At 33.4% G+C, this 21,986-nt stretch overlaps 1 protein-coding gene across 7 annotated transcripts in view; it reads right to left on the bottom strand.

The window, feature by feature from the left end:
- Positions 1 to 21,986, bottom strand: part of LOC118183197 (uncharacterized) — a 509,384-nt gene that overhangs the window by 20,054 nt on the left and 467,344 nt on the right. For all 7 annotated transcript variants that reach the window (XM_085809465.1, XM_085809466.1, XM_085809467.1 and 4 more), the window contains 4 exons: positions 21,727 to 21,860; positions 10,449 to 10,641; positions 7,496 to 7,696; positions 554 to 1,168 (listed from right to left, as the gene is read on the bottom strand). In XM_085809465.1, the coding sequence (XP_085665591.1) occupies positions 554 to 1,168; positions 7,496 to 7,696; positions 10,449 to 10,641; positions 21,727 to 21,860 (1,143 nt within the window). The remainder of the gene's footprint in view (positions 1 to 553; positions 1,169 to 7,495; positions 7,697 to 10,448; positions 10,642 to 21,726; positions 21,861 to 21,986) is intronic.

Raw genomic sequence — 21,986 nt, forward strand, 5'->3', positions numbered from 1 at the left:
ATGCGCCTAGCGAAAAATTTGTATAAACGTCATCTTTCAGATGTATAAACACGCCCACCAAATTTCGTTTATCTAGCACAACCCCTTCTTGGTGTTGGGATGCGTTTTTCTGTCAGTGTAAATCTATTGGAAACATCCCCCTCATATACTTCTCCCATTTTGCAGTCCTGCACTTTAAGTAATTTTACAACCATTCAATTAAAAGTAATAGTTTTTCATTCACTAAAAATACTCTGAACTTTTTTCTTTTTTTCTGATGTGGAAAAATGTTTATAAACTTTATTGTTTTATTTTAACATTGCTAAATAGCTTTTGATATTTATATCTAATTAAGAATAAATTATATAAAACCACATTTCAAGCAATATAATAAACGTAATTCCAGCTTGTATCAATAACCACATATATTATTATCTTCCGTTTGAATTAAAAACTTGAGTTCGATTTACGGATTTCGTTTGCAATTGAGAGATTTCAGAGACTGCATCCCAATCATTAATAATAATAATAATAATAATAATAATAATTTGGAAATCTGATATATGGTACTTACGTCTTCCCCTTTATTTAAAGTTTTGTCAACATGTGCAGCTTTATTACGACTGTTATTTAAAAGATTCTGATAACGGGCTGTGTAGTCCACGTGATTTGTAGAATTGATGGTCAAACTGTACTTATCAAATAGCTTGCGAAGAGCTTCACTTGCTTCAAGGAGACAATGCCGGCATTTCACAGAACTGGAATTTAGATGATGACACGTGCATAGTTTCTTAGGAGGTGTGGTTTCAATCACTTTTCCTTGTGCAGAAGATGATGACTGGCCAGAGTCGTCTCGATCTGTGTCTATCTTCTTAGCGTTATCTTCTGTCTGTTCTTCAGAAAACTGTAATTCGGGGGAGGTAAGTGAAGATCTTTGTGTTTCTCCAGCTCTTTTCACGGTAGAATGGCTAGTTGCCTCGCTTCTGTCCTCAGGAGAACTGCTTTCTTGCTCTTCCTCCTGAGCTGTTAAAGGAGCTGCTGCTATGCCGCTGTCGCTGGCATGAACACTGCCGCTTCTACTCTGTGCTAATAATGGTGTTCTGCAAGGAGTTGAGTAACAACCGCTATCGAGTCGATTCCGAACGTCGGAATTTCCTTTATCATCGCGTTTTTTCTCCATCAGTAATTCCTAGGGGAAAAGTGATACACATTAAAAGAATATATTAAAGAACAGGAAATATATGCTCGACGAACTTATTTAAACCTAACTAAATATCACAACATAAAAAAAAGCTTAGTTTTGTGGAACTAATAAGAGATGGTTTTCTTTTTTAGAAAATAATTTTATGAAATGTGCATTGTTAAGCACACTGCTCAAAACAGTTAGGGGATGTTGTAGAGTTCGGTATGAAAGAATTTTAAATAAAAATAAAAGTAAAGTGATTAATTTCTTAACAAAAATAAAAGTAAAAGAATTAAAAGGAAAACTATTATATTTGCAAACTTTAGATTAAGCAGATTTTGAGATGTAAAAAATTACGCATTTTAGATAAAAAGAAAAAGCGACTTGTAGCATCCTTTATGTAGGTGGAGATTAGAAAAAAAAACTGACATGCGCTGAATGCTTTGTAACAGTTTATGCGATGTTTAAAAAATATGATTAGCCGAATACTTAGCCTGGAGGGCCATCTTCATTTAGAAGCAGGCCAAACTCAGCCTGTTGTAGCGCAAGGCCTTTGGAATGTCATAAAGCGGCGTTTTAATGCTATGGTATTGTTTACAGAAACTGGAACGCTAAGCGGAAATCCAGAGAAAATCGTAGGTGTGAAAAAACAGAAGATCGACTTCTTACACTAGCGGTCAGAAAAACTGCATTTATGATTGTAATTCTTTTGCAGTGGCAGGTTTTGAAGGTTACTGCAACCATTGTTTCAACTCGAACTGTTCGAAACCAACTCTACAGCGATGGCAATGTATGCTCGCAGACATATGGTTCGCGCTTTTTTTAACTGCGGACCACCGTGTTTTTAGCAGAAGATGGTCACAAGAGCACATCAGGTAAAGAAATGAACAGATCAATATCCCCTTCTCAGAGAAGTCCTGCTTTGTTAGCAACCTGACAATAGATGGTTTATGATTTGGAAACCAAACTCAGAATAATCTGATTTATGAATGAAACTGGATGATTTGGAGAAGCGGAGTGATGACCTGAGCTGGTATCTATTAACTGCCGTACCGACCTATAAATCCCAGAAATGGATTACTAAGGATTTGCAACATAGATAACAACATGAGATATCTAGACCTTTTATGGCCCTCACTAGGTAAAAATTTGGGATGAATTCATTCTCACGGATGATACCCTCGTGTCTTGTGCTCGTTTATTACGGCCACCTTTTCTTTCAGCCACCTTCTTACGGCTAGCTCTTTTCCTGGACGACTTTCTTTTCTACAAAAGATAATCGTTCTAGTGGATTAACCAGCGTGTTCGTAAGACATGAACTCAATTAAATATGTTTTTGACATTCTAGTGAGAACGGCCGGTCGCTTATCATATCTAAAAACAATTCAGCAGCTAGAAACTGTTCTTCTAGAGCTCTCCTAGAAAGTGGGAGAAAACACACTTCCTTAGTAAATTCATTCTTCACAGTGAAGCAATTCTACAGTTGTTCAAGGGAGATCATATCCTTTATTGAAACTCATTTTAAATTTATTTTGAGAAAATTTGAATTATTGAAATTTAGTTTAATAAATAAATTTCAATTTATTTATTATTTTTATTTCTTTATTGAAATAGTTTATAATTTTTGTTTTAATATTATTCTTTTATTTTAATATTATTATTTATTTTAATTAATTAAAATTATGAATTTTTTATTTAGAATTAAAATTTTTTTATTGAAATTTATTTTGAGAAAATATCTATCAGGATTTTTTCTCGTTTTTATGACATTTAAAAAAATGAGGCTTTTCTATTTTCAGAGAAAAAATAAAATGTAATTATTCCTTGTTCCCTATGTAATTCTTTTTCTTCCTAGCTTACAATACTTATGCTGTAGTTATTAAGAAACATCTGCAGTTATATATATGCAAAACGAAAATAAAATGTAATTACTCCTTGTTACGTACGTAATTTTCTTTCTTCGTAGCTTACTACATTTATGGATCATATATCACCTAACTAAACATTTCTTCGTCTGCAGTTAATATCCAAAGTAAAAATATCACCTAATTGTTTTGAGCGGTATATTAAAATCAATAGATCTTTGTAATCAAATTAGGATGAAACTTGGTTGTATCGTACTATAGAGGACTATAATTTTCTTTTTATACGTATTACTCATTATATCAAAGTTAAGTTTCGATAATTTCAGACGTATTATTGTACACACCCACGTACTATTCTCGGTAGAGAAATGATGTTATTATTAAATATAACAAAATTGGCCGCATGTATATATTTTAGCATTTTTATTAAAAAAGAATCGGGTGTTTCTGAATAGTAGTTTTATATATTCAAACCATGTCTATCTCACCATTACGAAAAAGAAATCGATGGGAAACTGTTGGATCATTCGGAATGTTCTTCTGTTTTTTTTTTTTTTTTTTTTTTTTTTTTTTTTTTTTTTTAAGCCATCTCTTAGACAGCTGGAAAAGTGGCATTGTCATGATGGAAGATAAACCTCGAAGACTGGTCAGTTCTGCCGCTTTGCTTCGATTTCTGCATTTAAAACTGCCTTTTGGGAACAGTATTTTTCAGAATTTATTGTCTGATTTGGTGGCAACAATTCGTAGTATATACAGTTCCTTTGCAGTCCCACCATACACAAAGCCTTACATTTTTATGATGCAGTCCCCCTCTCCATGTTACTAAAGGAGGTTTTTTTGGCTTATCTTATGATCTTTTTCTTGTAACATTATTGTATAGTTCAGGGGTTCTCAACCGGTGGTATGCAAAAAAAAACAAAGTATTTTTAACTATTAAATTCAAAAATTAAAACCCCAATATCCTGATTGATTTTTTTCTCAAATACTCGTAAACTTATGCGATCTGAGCTTTGTTCAAGAGTGGTGGTGGTGTAGTAGTACTTTGTAGTGGTGGTACTAGATGTTTGTAGTGGTGGTACTAGATGTTTTTATTTTTGTTTAGATAGTACGCGTTAGTCAAAAGGTTGAGAACCGCTGTACCACTTCTCATTTCCTATGATGAACCGTTTCAGAAAAGAGCTTCTTTATTTCTCTTTTAGCAAAAGGATCATGTGCCGAAACTCGAGCAAACATATCCTGCTCTGTTAAGGTATGGGGTACCCATACGGTGTAACAAATAACATTACCAGTCTCCTTCAAATGATAATTTTTTCTTTTTTCTTTTCTTTCTTTCTTTCTTTCTTTTTTTTTTTTTTTTTTTTTTTAATAAAAGAGCACAATATGACGAAACTAAATTTTGTGTTCACTTAACTAAATTTTTTTACCAAACTTAGCACTGCAGTGAAACAAAAATTATGTCACAAGATAATTACACAGCGTGAGCAGAAAAGGCATTTTTTAAACATCTGCCTTGATTAAGATCACTCCTTAATAGCAGTAAAAAAAATGCACTTCAATTTGAAAAACTACAGAACCTTTCGGATGACCCAATATTTCGAAACTAGGTTACTTCTAAAACCATCAAAGTATTTTAAAATGAATTTTTCAGCTTTACTGCTTTTACGTGTACATAATCATTCAAATTTCAACTTAAAAAATCTTAATAATAATAAGAAGAATAACTGTTTCAAAATAGTATATATGTAGAAAAATTAAACTAAAGGTATTGCCATCTGAATATAAAGAATGTACACATTGATTTATCACAGAAAAATTGTTTCTTACGAAGTTCAAATGGTGTCAAAAATTATGCTTGTCAAGGGCAAAAATGCTCTGTGTGTAGCACTGGATTAAGGGATTGGGGGGGAGGGGCTCTACTTGTGACTAACTATGGCGATTCAGCCCTAAATAGCCCTTGTATGCTTTGCCGTAACAAACATGGAGTGCATTTTTGTGCTTAATTTGAACGATTAAAAAAAATTAAACTCCTTTAATTTTCTCAAAATTACGATTTACTGTCTACGGACCCTCCGTTTCTCCTGCCTACCCCACAAAAAAAAAAAAAAAAAAAAAAAAAAAAAACAATGACATACCCCCTAAAGAAAAGGGGAAGAATTTCTCTGCGCAGGCGCAGGAAAACTCTACACCCGGGATGCGAAAATATCTTTACAGGACACATTCGAAAACTTGCCGTTCTTTTTAGAAAAATTTTCTCATTTATCAATTGTAGGATTATATCATTTTCCAATTAAAATACATATTTTACTAAGCCTTAGAAATATTTAAATAAATCAGTGAAAAGGTCCCACTGGAAAACTGCAGTTTTTCTGCGTCAACTGTTAACGAACGGTCTTTAAATGCAATATTCTTTCAAAACTGCTGTGTGCTGCCATCTACCGTCGCTTTCCTAAACATTTCGGTATTAACGAAAAACTAAGCTAAATTTAGGGCCTAAATTTAGTTGACTCCGTAACTTCGCAGAATTTTGGTGAAATTGCAATTCCATCCGGAGTCCCAGACATGATGAACGAAAGGAATTTAATTAATTATTTAACTATTTGTCATCATATCTAATTTATACAGTTTGTAACTTTTCTTTTTATATTTCGTTAACTTTAAATACTATTTATTTATTATTTTATTCAGAGCTTAAATTGCGCCGAAACCTACCGGAGTTCAGCTCCAGTACTTCTCAGTTTTCGGTATAAGTTATAATTTGATTCGGAGCGAACTGGAACCTTAAATAAAAGGGCTTCGGCACTTCTTTTCTTTTATGTGAATCATAATTTTAGCGGATAAATTTTGTTTTAATAGTAAACATCCGTTAAAAATCAATTCTAATTTCTGAATGCAGGCTTGTCTTTCCTTCGCACTCAGGCCTTGCACAGAGGTTGAAAGTTTTAAGAAAAGAAAAGCCCCCCAAATCATATGTAAAAAGTTTATTCTCCAGGATGTACAACGAACTTATGAAAGCATGCAAATTTTGTGTTCCTCAAAAGTACTCAAAGTAATACCCTGGTCACGCACGTTCCACGATAGTGACTTCTCTTGCAGAGCTCTTGTAGGATTTCTGAATGATGTAACCAAACGAGAGGACCACTGTTTTCACTTGTTACATTTATTCTCACGTTGTTACCGAATCGTATTCAGGAAAAATTTCTGCTTGACGGCTAGAAATACATCGACAGAGCATCGCGATCAGAAAGTCTTGAACTCTTTCCTCTTTATTTTCAAAGCTACATTTTTCTGTTAAAATTTCCTTCCGTATCCTCATACTGTTTCTAAGATTCTCCTAAGATTCTCTTTATTCTCCTTAGTGGAGCTGTAATCGTTTTATCTTTTTTCGTTGATGTGCTGCAAAAAAACAGTAGTACCTGTCATCCCTTGGAATAGTACATTATACGTATAATCAGGACTTAAACTTAGATGGAGATCAGCTGAGCTGCTTGTTAGCTTCTAAGAAGTAGCTCAGCCAATGCAATAAAACAAACTCCGATATATTTTTTTTCTATTTAATGATTTTAAACTAAATTAATAATTTATTAGATTTCTCTTTGTCTCTTTACATTTCTCTTAATTTAAATTTAATTATTTTAATTTTTGTTATTTTATTTATTTATTTTTCTTTCCTTCCTCGCAGTCTTGCATAGACACTTCTAATTTTAGAAATTAAGCCCTGATTTTATTGGTTAATTTTGGTCACCTTTGCGGACTTCCAATAAGGCTGAGGCGCTTCTAATTTTAGAACTTAAGTCCTGAATAAATCTATCTAATAACAAAACACATAAAAATTTTAGGCCTAATTTATGCCCCCCCTAATATTAAACAACTGAAGTGCAATATTATAATTCAGCTACAAATCACTGAATGATAACTGTTTAAAACTTACCATTTTATTCATTCGAAGCTCGGACAAAAAAGGCTTCAATGTTATTATTTGCTTCTTTCATTAGAGAGAAGGGGAATAAAGGATACGAAACGAAAGGGGTGTTTATAGGAACTTACGAGAAAACTTGGTATTCTCCAGTTGGTGCAAATAATCGTATTTTTTTATACTTCTATCAGAGAGTTTTCGATTTAAATAATTCACTTTGAGATTGCTAAATACTGCTTTTAGTCTGATGTCATAATCAAATGAAAATAACAAAGGATGTATGCCATTATTTAACATATGGCTTCTCTTGAAATTTGGTATGTATAAAAAATCTCAAATAAAGGAAGAATATATTATGAGAATAATAGGTATATATTTTTATTATTTTGTTCGTTTTACAATTTTTCCCCCATCTTGCATCCTCCGTTTTAGACCTTTCTGCTCCGACGAATCTTACATACGATCATGCGATTTCAGGTATACCCTGACTATTGTATACCTATTTACTGAAGTATTTTAAAATTCCTCTCTATGTATTTGTTCTTTCTAACGTACCTGTATCTTTTGTTGTATGTGGTCCACCGCTGGCTGCCGTCTGTTCAGTGATGAAGAAAATTCCGCAGAGCTTGGGCTTCGAGATAATTTTGTCACGACATCATAAATAATTAGAGATCCTTCTGCAGTGCCGACCAAGACACTGCCAGAGAAAGGAAGAAGGGCAGTTATTCGAGATCCTCCCATTTCATCCTCTCCTATCTGTTAGATAAAAATAATAAAATAAAATTTTAAAAATTTGTAATCCGTACATTTCAGATGACTGTCGAAACACTGTAGGGAGTAAACATAAATACCTACTATTTTGGTTCCGGTAAACTTTATGGTAAATCAAATTAAACTCATCTCAATTCAATCAAAAAAATAACTAATAATAATAATAATAATAATTAATAAATAAATAAATTTTCGACATTTATTTTTACACTTCGGTTTTAATTTATCTTAGTGAACAACAAGAAACTAAATGGTATCAATAGTAAACTATTACATTACTAAAAAGTACTATATCGTTTGAAACAGAAAATTGCTGTTTGGATAAATTCAAGAAACGAAATACGTACTGAGAGCTCTGCGATCTAAATGTTACTACAACATTTCAACGCTACTACTACATTTTACTTTCAATGCAGATGATAGTGTACATAAGAAGTAGATTTGCCGTAGACATGTGAGGTCAGAAACTGTTTTACTTGAATAGAAGAGAAATATGCAAATGTAAAATTTAAAATTAGATCCCCTCCCTAAATAATCAGCCTTATTGCGGGGCAGATTTTGAATAATATATTATCGATTTCGAGAACGATCAAATTTACATTCCTCTCCTTTAGAAGTAATTTTCTTTCTTTTTTTTTGGGGGGGGGACTTAGTTTTAAACTATTTTATTCATTATAGTAATAATGTAAAATAACACCTGTTACATACTATTGTTAGGAAAAGAAGGCAAAATTGCTTTTTAAACTATCTACCTTGCTTTGCTGAGGAGCAATGCAACTTTAAAGCCTAGAAAATAAATTTAAAATCTTGTAAATCCTAGAGGTAATGCTCGCAAAATCTTTTTTGACACTTCCCATGGACCTCGCGCTTAAAATTTTTAAAAAGAAAATAATTGAAACTAAGTTCTGTTGTCCTCAACAGAATTATAAATGGTCTTTTACTCGATAACGATATGTCAGATTAATATTAAATTAGTAACAGTAGAATTATTATTTTGAATGGGGAAGTTTTAATTTAGATCCAGATCAGTGGATAATTAATATCTGTCATTAAATTTAATTTACTGTGCAACTTTATTAATGGAATACATTTTCAATGAAAACATAAGACTTATATGAATAGCACTGAAATTCTGCTAAAAGGTAGCGAATTCAGAAAAATGTATAAAAATCTGTGAAAATTAAAGAATTTAATAAATACATATAATGAAAAGTCTTCAAATTAATAGGAAACCATTTTTTCTCCAGTCTCTGAAATATAAGCAATTTACGTCAGCAACGAGCATGCGAACTTTCTCTCTACATTTCTTATTTTTTTTCCTATCATAAAGAATTAACTTGAATATATGAGCCAAGTCTATTAGTGTCTTGGTTACATGAAAACATCTATCTTGTGATATAGAATTTGAATAAAAACTACTAATTAAAGATATAGATTTCTCAAATCTATGTTTTCATTCTCAGTTAATATTTCATATTATTTTCATAACGATTTGATATTAAAAACACTGAATAAACTTTATCACATGTCTGGTATTATAAATTTTCTAGTACCCGCGTATTACACTTATGGAGCAGTCGCGTTTTTCCAATTTATAAATGTCTTTAAGGATAATAATAATAATGCTCGTAAGAAATGGCAGGTAGAATGAACATTGGTCAATGATGACACAAATTTTTCATAACATGTAGTAATGCTAACTATATTTTTTAGCTGTCATAGAAACATAAATATAATTCTTTTATGTTGGGATATTTCACTGGAGTAATTACGTAGAAGCACTGAACGTCTGCGCGATGTTTCTCTATGCAGAAATTTGCAAGTTTTGAAGAGTTTATAACCTTGTAACGTCTGGTGTATTTTGCAATCCACCAAAGTATTCATATTCTTGGTAGACGTTAAGCAAATTATCGCTGAGTCTAAATTAACAACTGAAACTTGAGAAGGGTCTAAAACACCATTTATTTAAAGCTAAATAAGTACAAAAGGCGTGTTTTGTGCTTACAACTCAACCAACCGTTTATGGCGAGAAAAGATAGATACAGAAGTCAAATGCAAAATTTAAATTCAAATAAACTAGTAGCCAAAGGCTACACAGATCAATTAACACGAAGTTAACTCAGAAACTTGACCGTTATAGATATCAGTTATTGGCAGTTACAAATGCAAAACCGAAGAGTACAAATCTTATCTAAGACAGCAACCTAGTAACGTGGCCTCCGAGAGTCAGAACACGCTCTGTCTTACAATCTAAAAATCTCATCTTAAAAGCAAGAGAATGCATTCTGGTAGGAAGATAGAAGGAAGAAGTGATCCAAACCATAAAATAACTGGTTAGTTAACGTAAAGGAGCCTTACAATCTAAAAATAACTTTCGCGTCAAGATATAAATTTCTTCTCGTTTTCTAAATTCAACTCAGAAAAAGAATCATGTTTGCGTATTTTACTGGCTAAAGTATTCTTTCTGACAATTGTTTTCATTATTACGGATATTTATTAACAGATTAATATGTTTTCATCATGAAGTTCAACATATTTTTACATAATATAATAAAATGTAACCAATAAGACTTTTTGATCCAGTTAATTTTCCTAAATTTGATCTAAGTAATATTTCTGGAGAAGTTTCGCGCAGAAAATGCAGTATTAGAGAGTTTTATTTGCAAAATCTCCAATATGAGTGAGTGCAGTGGGAGTTTTATCTACAAGTAGATAAAGGTTATTATCTATTTCTTACCTTTGGTGAACGTGGGTACTTGTTATCTTTCACGTCAAAAAGGAGGCGACAGGTAAGGGTATTGGGGTCCCACAGCTGAAGAATAGAAGAACCCCTTATGGTTAACCAAACTCCTCTGTCATCCGACACGAGCATCGATATATAATCCAGGCAACTGGAGGACGTTTGGAATTGGTCAACAGCGTCAAGGGTCCTTGGAAGAAAGAAATAAGCTTAATAATCCACATTTTATTTCCGGTTTTAGAATAAATATTATACATTCAAATTTAATAAATGAATAAGCATAGGATGAATTGTTTAGTTGCTTTATGAATAAAAGTTTCTTCTGCAGAAGTAACAATTAACTAAAAAACTAATCTTTTGCAGTGTTTTATATGGCTGAAAACAGAAATATTTTCAAGTAAGATAGCCTCACTTTTTTGGAAGATAAAAGAAAAAAATATTTAAAAACTAAAAGGGGTATATTGCATTTGAATAGAGGAAATCTGTTAAGTGTTAGTTTGTGAGAACCACTTGCTTATTTTCTAAGTGACAGCTGTACGTGTAGTAAGTTCTTGTAGGAACTACACAGGAGAAGAGTTAAAAGTACCCTTTATTAAACTCTTTAAAATTCACAATGCGTCGACTTGACGCTAGCACACTACGCCTCACTTGGGCGGTAACTAAAATCATAAAAACTAAAATAAAAAGTCGAAGATATTCACAAGTAGTAGGAATCACGTTACAGGGCTCAGAAAACTTCTGCTACTTAAAACCGCATCGAAACTAGTGGCAGCAAAGTAAAAGCTGTTATGACACGTAAACTAGAAATAACTGCGGAAGTAGAAGCTCACGCTACAAAGGTAACAGCAATAGCCCACTCTCTCTAACTTTCCTTCTAAAACTCGGTATTTAAACGTTTTCTCCTCAAAACAAACCAGAAATAACTGCGGAAGTAGAAGCTCACGCTACAAAGGTAACAGCAATAGCTCACTCTCTCTAACTTTCCTTCTAAAACTCGGTATTTAAACGTTTTCTCCTTAAAACAAACCAGAAATAACTGCGGAAGTAGAAGCTCACGCTACAAAGGTAACAGCAATAGCCCACTCTCTCTAACTTTCCTTCTAAAACTCGGTATTTAAACGTTTTCTCCTCAAAACAAACCAGAAATAACTGCGGAAGTAGAAGCTCACGCTACAAAGGTAACAGCAATAGCCCACTCTCTCTAACTTTCTTTCTAAAACTCAGTATTTAAACGTTTTCTCCTCAACGTAGAATTTGCATTACTTCACGCGCGCTACCAAATTTAAATATTCTGGTATTCACAATTAGGGGGATGAAGGCTTATAGGAAAGAATTTAAAATTAAATAAACTTGGTTATTTAAAATAAATATAAATCCATACAAGTTATTCTGAGGAATCAGTGTACTGCTACTTCGAAAGTAAACCAATTAAGCCTGTATATTTTACAAGAAATAATGTTGCTTTAAGTATCGTAATTGAATTATTTTGATTATTGTAAAGCCTGCGAGGGCTATTTGCTTACGAGGAAGGATGCCTCCGTGGAGACTTTTTTAGGAAAACTGACTCGTACTCGCATTACAATTAGCGAAAATCTACAAAATTTCCATATAACCAGCCCGTTCGTTCACTGGGAAATTAGCCCAGTTGAGATAGATAGTGCAGCGCTCTTACCGTTCCACTTCTGGTGGGCTTCTGAATTTTAGCTACAAAGCATTCACAGTGTCGAACCTAGAAATTAACTAACTCAGGCTGAAACAGACTTAATGATTAGACTAAAAGTTTGGATAAAAATATTTCCTTGTCGTAACATTACCTTATATTATTCCACTCATTATAGTCATATTAAATATTCTCTTAATTTTAATAACTGGGAAAATGTTTCTTTACTTTGATTTAAATTCCAAAATAGTAGTTAAAAACCTTGGAATAATTTCTTCGAGCAATAGAACACATATCTCTTTCTGCGAAAACGTTTTTTTCGGTAAAATGGGACTAGAAGCATTATAGGTCCATTTCTTATGCGTTGAATTTCATTGGCCTTCTTTTTATTACCCTCAAAGCCACTCAAATACTGAATTTTGTCAGTTTATTACAGTTCGTTTTCATTCCTTTCATTTATACGCTTGAGTTATTTTTAAAATTATACCATTTCAATGCAGAGCAAAACTTTTAACCACTTGCTGAAGATAAAGTTTCATACTCTGTTACTAAGAAATTTTAATTAACTACTTTATATTTTTATCACATAAGTTTTTATTCGCTTTAGTTGAAACTAAACATTAAATATTTTAAGTATTTGGCTGTTATGGTATTTATTTAACTGCAGAAAAATATAATAAATACATAAGAAGGCACGGATATAAAGGTAAGTTGTTAATAAAAACACATTTCAGCCTACAAGAATTTGGAAAGACATTAGGTAATTTCGAGGCAGGAGGTATGAAAAATGAGTAGTCCTCTCGCCGGGTCTCGAACCACGGACCTCTCGAATACGTGTCGAGTGTGCTGACCACTACACCACGAAGGCATGCTAAGAAAGCAGGAGGAGCACCTTATATACTCCCCCCTTTTTTTTTAAAGACGACTGAGGTTTTAGGGGACCTAATCGCCAAATCCTAGTGGTGAAGATTCATCATTCACCACCTTTTAGTTCGGGTGCCACTGTAGTAGACATTAGGTAATTTCTAAGCAGAAGGGCTGAAAAATGAGCAATGCCCTCGCCGGAACTCGAACCATGGACCCCTCATATACACGTCGAGCGTGCTGACCACTACACCACGAAGGCATGCTAAGAAGGCGGGAGAAATACCTGATAAGGTCTCTAACAAATCATTCACATTCTACCAATCATTCCTAGTTTTATAGTTAAACATAAAAACATCATCAGAATTGACCCTAGTTTTAGCTTTAAGTATGAAAACATCATCAGAATCATCACTATTTTTATCTTTAAATATGAAAACATCATCATACGCTAATGACTTTGAAGCAATAGCTAGTAAATGAAACAAAAGTCAGTCAGTAGCTGCATAATATCAGAAACGTGATATTCTTCAAACAATAAAAAAAATAGTTAACATTTAAAAAATAAATATTTTTTAAACCTAGAGTTTCCTTTTTTAATTTCTACAATTTTTTTTTTTTTCTATTTACTTACAACTAATCTGCCAGTTGCAGAATGCAGCTTGCAGAATGCAGCTGTTCAATTTGCCTGAAGCACATATTTTCAGCGAAAAAATATCTTACTTTTCGTGATTAAATAAATAAATAAAAGCTTAGAATGATTGATTTACGGTAATTAAAGGTAGAATTTTTGAAGGTGATATCAAATTAAAGGTAGAATGGTATTTAATTCTCAGAACTTCGAAATCTGACAAGATAAAAATGAGATTCTATGTATATTGTTATACGCATCGAGAATTCTCTCCCAGAATACATATCCTGTGAGAATAAATGTCACACTATTAAATACACATGACACAGTTTATGAACCATATTTAAAAATTCTTAGATGAATTTTCTTATTTGTTTGAAAAGCATTTAGGGGAAAATGGCTATTTTTTTTTACAAAGTCTTGAAAATAATTCTTTTGAAGAATAAATGAATCAAATTACTAATACGCTGAAAAAAAATAAAAGATGGATAGCAAAAGACAAACAATAAGGAATATTTGGAATCCCCAAATAATAAAGGCTGGATGTTGAACGAATGACTTTATTAAACATGTGATTAAGTGAATTTTCAGAGTAAATCATTCAGTCATTTGTCCCAAATAAGCGTTTTCGATGTCATACATTAAGTATTAAACATCAAGTAATCAAGAAGCGTTTCAAGTCGTACTGACAAAAGGTCTCATTTCATCAATAACTGTCTTCATAACATCAAGTCTACCGTCCTGATTAGTAAAGGGGTTAACGTTGCTGGCTGCCGTATCAATGGGCTCGGATTCGAATCCTAAAGAAAGTTCTGATACTTGTAAGCGTATAGCATGGGGAGGAGGCACTTAAAATACACGGTAAACCGAAAGTCCTCTGTAGTCTTTTGGGGATAGGGTAAGAGGGGTAGAAGACCCTTGGTCACACACAGCAGTCCCCGCGGAGGATTTTCCATCGAAATTGGGATGAAGCTCAGTAAACTCTCGCTGTCATCTATAAGATGCCCGTTGCTCATGACAACGGCAGATGCAATCCTGCGCCCCTTGTTACGATGAAATTCGAGAACTTACTAATAAAACAGAGGACTAAATACTGTCAGACAATTGAAATAAGTCACAATAACAACAAGTCTATGTATATAAATTCACCTCATAAATCTTTGTAATTTTTGCGTTTGATTTCATTAATCTTCCCTGTAAATCGTTTCTTAAAACTGCATTACAATCTTTCATCTTATACAGCATCAAAAAAGATCTTTGCTTATAAAAGTTAAATGCAGTGTCAGTTTTTATTCTGCTTCCAAAAAATATCCTAATGACTCTACAGTGGCGCCCGAACTAAAAGGATAGTGGATCATGATCCTCCACACCCAGGATTTCGTGAATGGATCAACTAAAAAAAACCAATCGCCCTTTAAAATGGAGAGTATATAAAGTTTTTCTCCCGCCTTATTAGCGTGCCTTCGTGGCATAGTGGTCTGCAAGCTGGGCGCGTATTCCAGAGGTCCGTGGTTAGATTCCCAGCGAGGATGTTGCTCATTTTCAAGTCTCCTGGTTCAAAAAAATACCTAATGTCTCAACACCGTTTATGCCAGAATGTAGATTAGTTTGCGTGTATTTAAACTGAGGCTTTTAATATTGTAAAACAGAGCATGTTCTGCCTCTCAAGTCTACGTTATTATGTTGCTGCAAATTCAAGTAAGATTTGTAGTCTTCGGCCTTGCATTATACTAGCCTATATTTAAATAGCTATGCCAGTTTGGTTTGTGAGCCAACTTCGTCTTAAACTGATTTGTGTAGCCATCGGCTACTAGTTTACTTGAATTTAAATTTTTACATTTGACTGTTACTTTAAATTATCTCGCAATAAATGCCGGCTGAGCTAGCAACCACTAGATCTGGCTTCTGTTCTTCCGTAGTTTAAAATAAAGGGTCTTTTACATCCTTTTCAAGGCTCTGTTGTTATTTTAGACTTAGCAATAATTCGCTTAACGTCTACTAAGAGTTTGGACAGTAATTGAGGATTGCGAAGCATACGAAACTTTATAAAGGAACTGTGTGGAATCTGAAAAATTCTAATGCTTTCCAAGCGTTGAATTGTCGATTGTAGATTTACTTTCTAGTGCCTCAGTATTTGAAGTGTCATAACAATCTTCATAAGAAAGTCTTCATAAGAAAAAAAAAGTCTTCATAAGAAAGGAAGAATTCTGATGTGGTGTTCCGTATGAACTGTTCGAGAAGCTGTTAAACATTTAACAATGATAATAAAGTTGTCTTTAATATTTCTGTGTGGTACTAGGGAACTCAACAGCATAAAAAAGAACCGTGATTTAAGACCCATGCCTGGAAAGCCTCAACAGCTCTCTAATAACGCTTGACAAAAATGATGCACCACGCCATAAGGCTAAAATGTGTACCAAAACTTCATCAGGAAAATAAAATTAATGATTTTGCATTGCTGGGAAACAGTCCTTGCATGAATTCGTTAGGAAATGTATGTCCTATGATAAAGAAAAGTTTAAAAGATCGAGAGGGGGTAAAAGCATAATAACAAAGATACTAAAAAAAAATTATATGGCCTTAAAAGCCTTATGCTTATGAAGATTATAAAGAGTAAATGTATGTGTACGAAGAATCAGTTTGAATGTAAAATATAAAGATCATATTTATGCTAAAACAATAATTCGCAGACTTTTGTATGTATTTCAATGGTGGAAGAAATTCGCGTCCTCATCTACTGTATTAATTATTTAATAAATAAATAATTAATTAATAGATACTAATTCAGAAATCAAACAACAAAAATCAGCGTTAATTTGGTTCATCGAAACTAGTCCTGTGAAAATTTTGTAAATTAACGCTGATTTTTGTTGTTTGATTTCTGAATTAGTATTTATTCGGCGTGTTATTGTGTCTTAATTAATTAATAGATACTTGATATAATAGCTGACACACTGAATGCGCTTATGATGCTATTATCACATTTTAATCGTTATTAACATTTATTTTGAATAAATATCTTTTTCTTTATTAAATTAAAAATTTTCTGCGGTGATTGACTTGAGAATTTAACTTGCACTTAATGAATTTTATTCTATTGACAGTTTATTTATATATAGGATGCTTATTTTTAAACTGACACTACTCAAAGCCATCTGTTGCTCGATGTCTCGATCTATCAGCTGGAAGGCCACCAAATTTGATAGACGGACTAATGACGAAAAAAAAATAAATGGAAAAAAGGTTCTGAAAGTTACCTATAGGGGAAAATGTAGCGCTGTTCTAGTCTACACAGCTGAAACTAGACAGATCAATAACAAAGAATAAATTTCAGTGCAACATCGCTTTAATGCAGCAAATGAAGTGCCGAAAGGCTACAGAGACGCTAGTGCACTATAGCATTTTACCCTATTAAAACACTTTCTTAGCGAGGGACTAGACCTCTTGCAATGTGACCACCTTTCTAGTGGATCACATATTGCATCCTGTACACAACATCCGTGACGGCCAAACGTAAAGTGCCACCAGGAATGCTCAGTACAGCCAGTGATATGTTGTCCTTTAAAGTCGTCAAGGTCAGGATACCGCCAAGAGAGACCTTGAACTTCATATAACCCCAGAGAAAAAAGTCACATGGGGTTAGTTCCGGGGAACGAGGCGGCCATGCAAGTGGAAAAAAAACGACTTATGATCTCTTTCCTCTAAAGTGATAGCGCAAAAGCCGCTGTACCAATATACCAATGTGCGGTAGTACTTCATCCTGCATAAAAGTTACCTGACACAGCAAATGGCTCTGCTGAAGTTGCGAAGTGACAACGCTAGTCAGCATACCACGATATCTTTGCGTGGAAACGTAAAAGTCATTAAAGTAATGTTCACAAAAAAGAATGGTCCGCTGATGAAATCTGCTGTAAAGGTACACCTAATAGTGACTTGAATGCAGTGGGATTTCCTGAAATGTATGAAATTGTTCGGATGCCTAAATTCAAGAATTGTGAGCATTAACAGTCCCATTTAGCTGAATGGGGATGATCGCTCCACAAAATTCTCCCCAGCCAAGTAGCGTCAGCTTCCGTCCTGGCAAGAAATTTCATTGTAATTCGCTGCGTACGCGGCTTATTTTGTACGGGTCAAAGTGAAGAATTTTCTGAAAGAATTGCCATACCGTTGAAAGCTTCAAATATAACTGTCGCGCTAATCCCCGATAACTGCTACCATCAACAATGGTCCCTTGGGTGCCGTCAACAACTGCAGTCGCGATATCAGTAACTGTCTGTTCTGACATTGGTTTTTGCTCTCTGCCAAACCAAACTGATAAGGATTTTGTTTTTCAAATATCTGAATCATACCTTTCAATGCATTGATTGATAAAGCGCCTTTACGAAGGTTGTTATGACTTCTAAACTCACGAAGAGCCGCAGCTGCATTCAATTGATGAAGATAAAATCACTTCACAAGTAACGTATGCTGAAGTAAAGTGAGACGCATGTTATGTTGAATCCAACTAATATCTCGAATTTGTTTCGGTGTTTTTCTTTACCTTTATAGACTGAATTACTCATACTGCCGTCGCTTACATAACCGAACATTCGCAATTTCAAATTTTATCGCGTTTCATGTAAATTTTTAGTTGTGTGGACTAGAACAGCGCCACATTTTTCCCTATCGGTAGCTTTCGGAACTATTTTTTTCTCATAAAATCTTTTTTTTTTCCATGTCATCATTAGTCCCCCTTACTAAATTTGGTGGCATTCCAGCTGAGAGATTGAGCTACAGGGGGCTCTCCGGAGTGTCAGTAAAAAAAAAAAAAAACCTCTGCATATATACACTTGATGCACGTCTGTTTTTTTTTTTTTTTTTTTTTTTTTAAATAATATTGTGTAATATTTAACTGACTCAGAAAGTGAGCGGGGATAGGAATGTTTCACACTGTAGGAAATCGGATGATTCAAGCAAACTCTTCATTAGGAAGATGGCACAATGATCCTGAGGGCAGGGCAGACGCTCGCCCCATGAGAGCGAGACGCCTCGAGACCTTCACAACTAATCATTTCACTGTTTAGGCTGAATTTTAAGAAGAATATGGGAAAGACATTTCGCTAGTGCCATGGTATTTAGGATGTGTTTTATGAAGAATATATAAAATAATGTTCAACGGACTAATTAGATTTTTAATGTAAATATAGCTCTTTCCCTAGGCAGAGTTGATAAAACTTTTTAAATAACTTTATAAAAGAACTCATTTTGAAACTGATTCTTAAATTCTAAGTACAGAATGAAGTCTTGAAGTTGCATATTTATTTAATAGTTTTTTCTCAGATCATTTATATATAATTATCAATTATTGCGAAACAAAAAATTTGATTACACATACAGCTTCTTGGACAAAATGCTAGACTCCTGACCCGGAAAAAATGCTAGACTTAATGCTCCTGACTGTTTCAACATAAAAAGTGAAAGAGATGATTTAGAGATTTTTAAGACATAATAAGGAAGCCCGCTTAAATCACCAGCAAATTCATTTTAATGATTTGCGTAGACGCATTTCATGTGTTGTGAATGTAATTTTAAATTACTTCACAAAACGTCTGTTTTTTATTTGTTACGCATTTCATCAGACGTGCCTGAAAAATTTTATTATTAAAAAAAAATAGAAATAAAGGATAATTTTTATCTCTGTTGGAAATATTTTCCAGGTTAGGAAAAACAAATTCCTGCACGAAGGAGCTTAAAGGAACTTTTTTTCGCCTTCATAATTGAGGAACATGAAAAGAAGAAAAATGTTGCAGAACTGCGGTATTTAGAAATAGCTTTCGCGGAAATGAAAAGACTCGCAGTTGCTCAACTAGTGATAAGTTAATCAGTCCAATCTATTGGATTCCACGCCCGTAATTTTCAAAGGAAGATGAGGAAAGGGGGAAGTTAGGGGCAACTCTCTCTCACTTTTCTTTCTTAACTCCAGGATTTAATGAAGAGGGATTTTTCAGACTGCTGAGGTAAGATGCTTCAAATGTTGGTAGTTGATGCAGTCTTGGATAGCAGTTTTATATTTTGTGATCCGAATACTTGCAAGATATATGAGATATATTAAGGTGTTAGCCACTGTTTATACTTTGATAGCTTTGGAAACACTCGTTAACTATATATTAACGATCGTTTCAGGGCTTAATGTCTAAAGAGTAGAAGTGTCTGAGTCCTACGAAAGACCGTCAGGAAAGATGGAAAAGAATAAGTAAATAAAATCATTAGTAAAAATTTAAATAATTAATAACTAAAACAATTAAATAAGAAGTAAAATCAAAGAGGAAAAAAATTTATGATTTTGAGTAAATATTGAATGCTGAGAATGATGAGAACTTACATTTACAGACGCTATACATGATATGAAAAAAATAACTGATTATTAGCTGCAGTAAAGTATAAAAAAGAAATCTGAAAGCTTTCAGATTTTACATTACGCCCAAAGGGGCGTTTTTTTAACGTTTTGTGTGTTACCTTTATTTATTAAATATCATGCTCTTCGCACTTAAACCATAAAATTCAATTCAACAGTAATATCGCAAAATAATTTTAAAATGAGCATATCTTTAGAATTTCCGATATACAGTCTCGCGCGCTGGAGATAATTTTTTTTTCCTTTCGTACAATGTTGCCATTCCTCGCTTTGAAATCGTTGAGTTTGTTAATCAAAAATTCTTTAATGCCTGACAAAATATGAAATAGATAATAAAAACAAATTCCAAACTAGGGCTTCCAGATGCCCATATTCGGTGGAGGATTATGTTATTTAAAATTTGATGACTGTAGGTACTTTTGTTTTATCGCAATGCGAGAAACATACGTACATTTATGCAGATTCTTCATTATTTAATTTCATTAAATATAATACGGGACTGTAATATTTAGTGGCAACAGTTTGAAAACTGAATCAACGCAGAAAGTGAATCGACGCAAAATGCCAAAACGAAATTAATATCCCTTCTGGGCTAACAAATGATAATTAAAGTTATTAAATAATTAAAATTTATTAAAATGTAAAGAGATAAATTAATATTTAATAAGTGATTGTTAATATAATTTTATTACTAAAAATAAAATTTTTGAGATCAAAATTCTACTTAAATTGTTCAGTTACATAAAAAAGTGCCGGAGACTTCTTCTTATTTAGGGTTCCGATGTGCTCCGGCTAGAATTATGATTTATCCTCAGAACTAAGAAGTACCGGAGCCTGGCTCTGGCGCAATTTAAGCATGGATCGCTTTGGAAACGCTCACGCAATATTTCAAAACTGTCGCTGAGTCGTGTTTTTAACTGATTACAAGCTTCCTATTCTTATACAATTGCAGGTATTATTTTTTAAGTTTATAATTAAACACACACACACAAAATGGCTGAAAGATTTCAGATTTTAAATTGCGTCCAAAGGGGCGTTTTTTAAACATTTTAAGTGTTACCTTTATTTATTAAATATCATGTTCTTCGCACTTAAACCATAAAATTCAGTTCAACAGCAATATCGCAAAATAATTTTAACTTGAGTATATCTTTAGAATTTCCGATACACAGTCTCACGCGCAGGAGATAAAAGAGATTTTTCTGTACAACGTTGCCATTGCTCGCTTTGAAATCCTTGAGTTTGTTAATCAAAAATTCAAAACGTTTTACAAAATAAGAAATCGATAATAAAACAAATTCCAGATTTCAAATTTGGGCTTCCAGATTTCCATATTCGTAGTAAGATTACGTTATTCAAAATCTGATGGCTCTAGGTATCGTTGTTTTATTACAATGCGAGAAACATACTTACATTTATGCAGATTCTTCATTATTTAATTTCTTCAAATATAATACAGAGCGATAACATTTCGTGGCAACAGTTTGAAAAGTGAAACGGACATTCAGAGTGATTCGACGCAAAATCGCAAAACGAAAACAATAGTCCCACAGGGATAAAGCCCCTTTGGACTAATAAGCCGAAAGCAAATCATAGCAAAGCAGAAAATTTTATTTAACTTTAAACTCTGACAATGATCTTCCCTTTTCTTAGTAACAGAATTTTTAGGCGCCGATATTGTGTTTCTGTAATTAGTAGTTATGAGAAGATCTTCATGAATTATTACCTCGCATTAAGTATTACAACCCGATTCCCCGTTCCGCACCAAAGTCTCTTGTCAACAAGACGCAGGCTAGTAACAGGACTCGAACCAATCATGATGTAGAAAGTCTCTGGTTTCGGTGAAGAGCCTTCGATATTCTGAAAGAAAGTAATTGATATTTTGTAGATAATAATAATGGCTTTCAGTTCTTTTACACGATTGAGACATTTCAGCTGTGCTAAAACAGACGTTAAGACACATTAAGACACATTAAAACACTAAGA

The sequence above is a fragment of the Stegodyphus dumicola genome, chromosome X2 (genome assembly GCF_044657685.1).
Source record: "Stegodyphus dumicola isolate Sdum_Otavi_A_Nest chromosome X2, ASM4465768v1".
Classification (NCBI taxonomy): Eukaryota; Metazoa; Arthropoda; class Arachnida; order Araneae; family Eresidae; genus Stegodyphus; species Stegodyphus dumicola.